General features: G+C 41.2%; 1 protein-coding gene across 1 annotated transcript in view; it reads right to left on the minus strand.

Moving 5' to 3' along the window:
• Positions 1-3,441, minus strand: part of LOC106870420 (nodal modulator 1) — a 35,864-nt gene that overhangs the window by 10,060 nt on the left and 22,363 nt on the right. Inside the window, exons 22-23 of the mRNA XM_014916490.2 lie at positions 1,353-1,479; positions 873-989 (exon numbers count right to left, since the gene is read on the minus strand). Of these exons, the coding sequence (XP_014771976.1) occupies positions 873-989; positions 1,353-1,479 (244 nt within the window). The remainder of the gene's footprint in view (positions 1-872; positions 990-1,352; positions 1,480-3,441) is intronic.

Here is a 3,441-nt window from a genome sequence, read left to right on the forward strand (position 1 = left end):
GTTGACTTGTTAAAGGTAAAATGGGACAAAAACCAGCTGGTAGATATATATATATATATATATATATATCTATATGCCGATGATAGTACCGCCTGACAGGCCCTTGTGCCGGTGGCACGTAACTCTCAGAGTGGTTGACATTAGGAAGGTCATCCAGCTATAGAAACTCTGCCAGATCAGATTGGAGCTTGGTGTAGCCACTGGCTCTCTAGACCTCAGTCAAACCGTCCAATCCATGCCAGCATGGAAAACAGACGTTAATCGATGATGATGATGAGGAGGGGAGAGGTGATGTATGTGGTGGTGGCACTGGGCAAGGCATTAAACAGCATCTGGTAGGAAGGCTCCAGTTCATCAGTTCAGGTGTTTTCAAGAGCGTGGAGTTACCCCTTAGTTCCCACTTCTTCCAGGTGTATTCTGACCTGGATGGTTGAAGTTGTCAAGGGCTGCAGTTAGGAGTTAAACAGCAACTGGCTAAGGCATATAGGATTTACATAGGGGATGGGCCACAGACATGTATCACACAAATGCACCAGTTACTGGATATGCCATGGTGTCATGTGAACCAGTCCCCTTACCTTAAGGGTTAAATAGGCCCTGTGCCTCAAGGGTTAGGGGACAGAGAAGGAGACAAAACAGGGTAAACTGTAAACATACTGGCAGAAAGCAAGAGGGAATCATTCCTGTATTTTTCACAAGAAAAGTCATGAATCTTCAGAGAAGGACACGAAAGTTCCTTGATTGCCAATGCCAGGAAGCATGGCAAGTGATGTGAAAGAAGAAATTGTACTTTGTCTAAACAAAACAAGAGAACAAAAAGCAAAAACAAAACAAAAAAGAAACACTGCAAGAGAACACTGATGGTGACTTACCAATGAGGAGAAGACCATCATACCATTTTCTTTGATTAGGTTATTACTGCGATACTGGTTGTCACCACTGAGGGACAGCAGAACAGAGGACAAATAGTTATTGTTCTCATCAACAACCTGTGAAGGAAAGAAATTATTATTATTATTATTACACTAGTACATGCTGATTAAGTTAGCAGGTATTTTATCTTGAGGCTTGGCAACTAGTCTCCTCAAATCTCAAGAAGATTTCTTAAGATTCTTGTAGAATATAGGATGGCATTCTTTTGCTGTAGGTCGACAATGCAAGTATCAATTCCAATTCAGAAGCATTTTGGGTGTTGTGCCAAATGCACCAATTAATACAGGGAATAATTATTGCCTTGGTCTTCCGCAGTTTCCTCACCCCTACAACCACCATTATCTACACTGCAAAGACACCACACTACTTTAACACTCCCCAATTCTTACAAAGAGAGGACAAAACTGTTGTCACCTTACCGTGACAGATATTTCTCCAAGCTGAAGAGCTTTAAAGTTGTTGGGGTTTTGTGGGTCTTTGGTCAATACATAACCAGTCTTGGAGGCTTCCACGCTGTATTTTTTGTCTCCATGAAGAGGTCCTAAGCTGCAGGAGAGAAACAGAAGAGAATTACTGATGCAATACCTCAATATTATGCATGAATAAACACATTTATGAGTGGATATAAATGAATTAAGGATTTTACATATTATATAGGAGAACTCTGTCAGTTACGACAACGAGGGTCCCAGCCGATACGATCATGAGAACAGCTTGCTTGTGAAATTAACGTACAAGTGGCTGAGCACTCCACAGACACGTGTACCCTTAACATAGTTCTCAGGGAGACTCAGCATGACACAGAGTGTGACAAGGCCGGCCCTTATGAATTACAGGTACAACTCGTTTTTGCCAGCTGGGTGGACTGGAGCAATGTGAAATAAAGTGTCTTGCTCAAGGACACAATGCGTCACTGGGAATCGAACTCACGACCTGACAATCGTGAGCTGAACGCCCTAACCACTGAGCCACCTGCCTTCACACATATTATATATATAGATCGTTGTATAATAACTATTAATAATTACTGAGAATTAGGTTATACAACTTGTTATTACTAATTATGTAAGTGTATATGTTCATGAGTGTTAGTGAAACAGCTAAATAAGTTTTAAATTAGGTCTTAAAATATCAACGACGATTGTTTGTCTGTTTCTTCTAACACATACAAAGGGGTCCTGAAAAATTCCTGGCTTCAAGGGTATCAAGAAGGGTGGGCTTAGAAGCCCAACCTTCCGAATTCTTTTACAGGGCTCAGAAAAACTGAAGGACCACTGCAATAAATGAACCCGAGAGGGGAATATGTTGGATAAAATCATAATTAACTGATCCTCCTGTATTTTCTTTTACCCAAAGGCAGGGACTTTTCAGCACCCCTCGTATATTTATATATATATATATATAAATGTATGTGTATTTTTTCAATGTGTACAAATAAACACACACACACACACACAGAAAGAGAGAGACTTGAATGGTGGCAAGGAACTGGCAAAGTCCTTAGTATGTCAGACACAACATTCCATGGCATCTGTTGACTACAACGCATCTCATTTGATGCTCTACTGACTCTGCCAAGTCATTGCCCTAGACTGCTATTTTATCATCTGAATCTGAAATCCCTAGCTAGTGATTGGATGGAGTGGCCGTCCTCTCGACCAATACACTGATGTCAATGCCACTGGAGGATGGACTCTGATGACGATGTGATTATGCTATTCCATGCTTTCTGATCCAAAGTCAGCACCATGGATCAGAAAGCATGGAATAACATCACCCCTGAAAGGAGCAAAGTCAAAGCTGACCTCAACAGGGTTTGAACTCATACAACACAAAGCCATTCATCTAACATTCTAGCCCTTCTGCCAACACACTGACCCCTGCACTGGAATTTCATTTTATTAAACCACCCCACACCCAGACCCCTAAAAGAATGAAAGGCAAAGTTGACCACTGCAGAATTTGAACTCAGAAATGCAGACAATCAGGACAAACACCACAAGGCATTTTCTCTCGTGCTCTTACCATCCTGCCAATTCTCCACCAATGTAATCTTTGTACTGAAATATGAGCAGCATGGAAGTTTACAGCAAAAAATAACAATGATAGGAATGGTAGGGGAGTCAGTGGGAGCAAAGTGTTACAGCAGTGTGCTTGTCGTTTAACCCCAGATCAGCCATGATCAAACAGGTGTAAGGCTGAAGACACTCCAGACTTCCCCACCAACTCATTCATGCAGTCACAGTGTATCTAGGACTACGTTGTTCAAAGTGTCTTTTAGAAAAAAAAAACAAAACAGAAAAGAGTACTGTCGGGTGTGATTGAAAGGAGATTTAGCTGCTATTTATAGTGTGTCAAGCAATTAGATAGATTTTAATAGAAAGCGAGATAGTAACATAAAACGTTTGTGTGTGTGTGTGTGTGTGTGTGTGTGTTTTTAACGTGTGTGTGTGTGCATAGTGAACATGTGTGTGTGTGTGTGTACATAGTGAACGTGTGTGTGTGTGT

The sequence above is a fragment of the Octopus bimaculoides genome, chromosome 20 (genome assembly GCF_001194135.2).
Source record: "Octopus bimaculoides isolate UCB-OBI-ISO-001 chromosome 20, ASM119413v2, whole genome shotgun sequence".
Classification (NCBI taxonomy): Eukaryota; Metazoa; Mollusca; class Cephalopoda; order Octopoda; family Octopodidae; genus Octopus; species Octopus bimaculoides.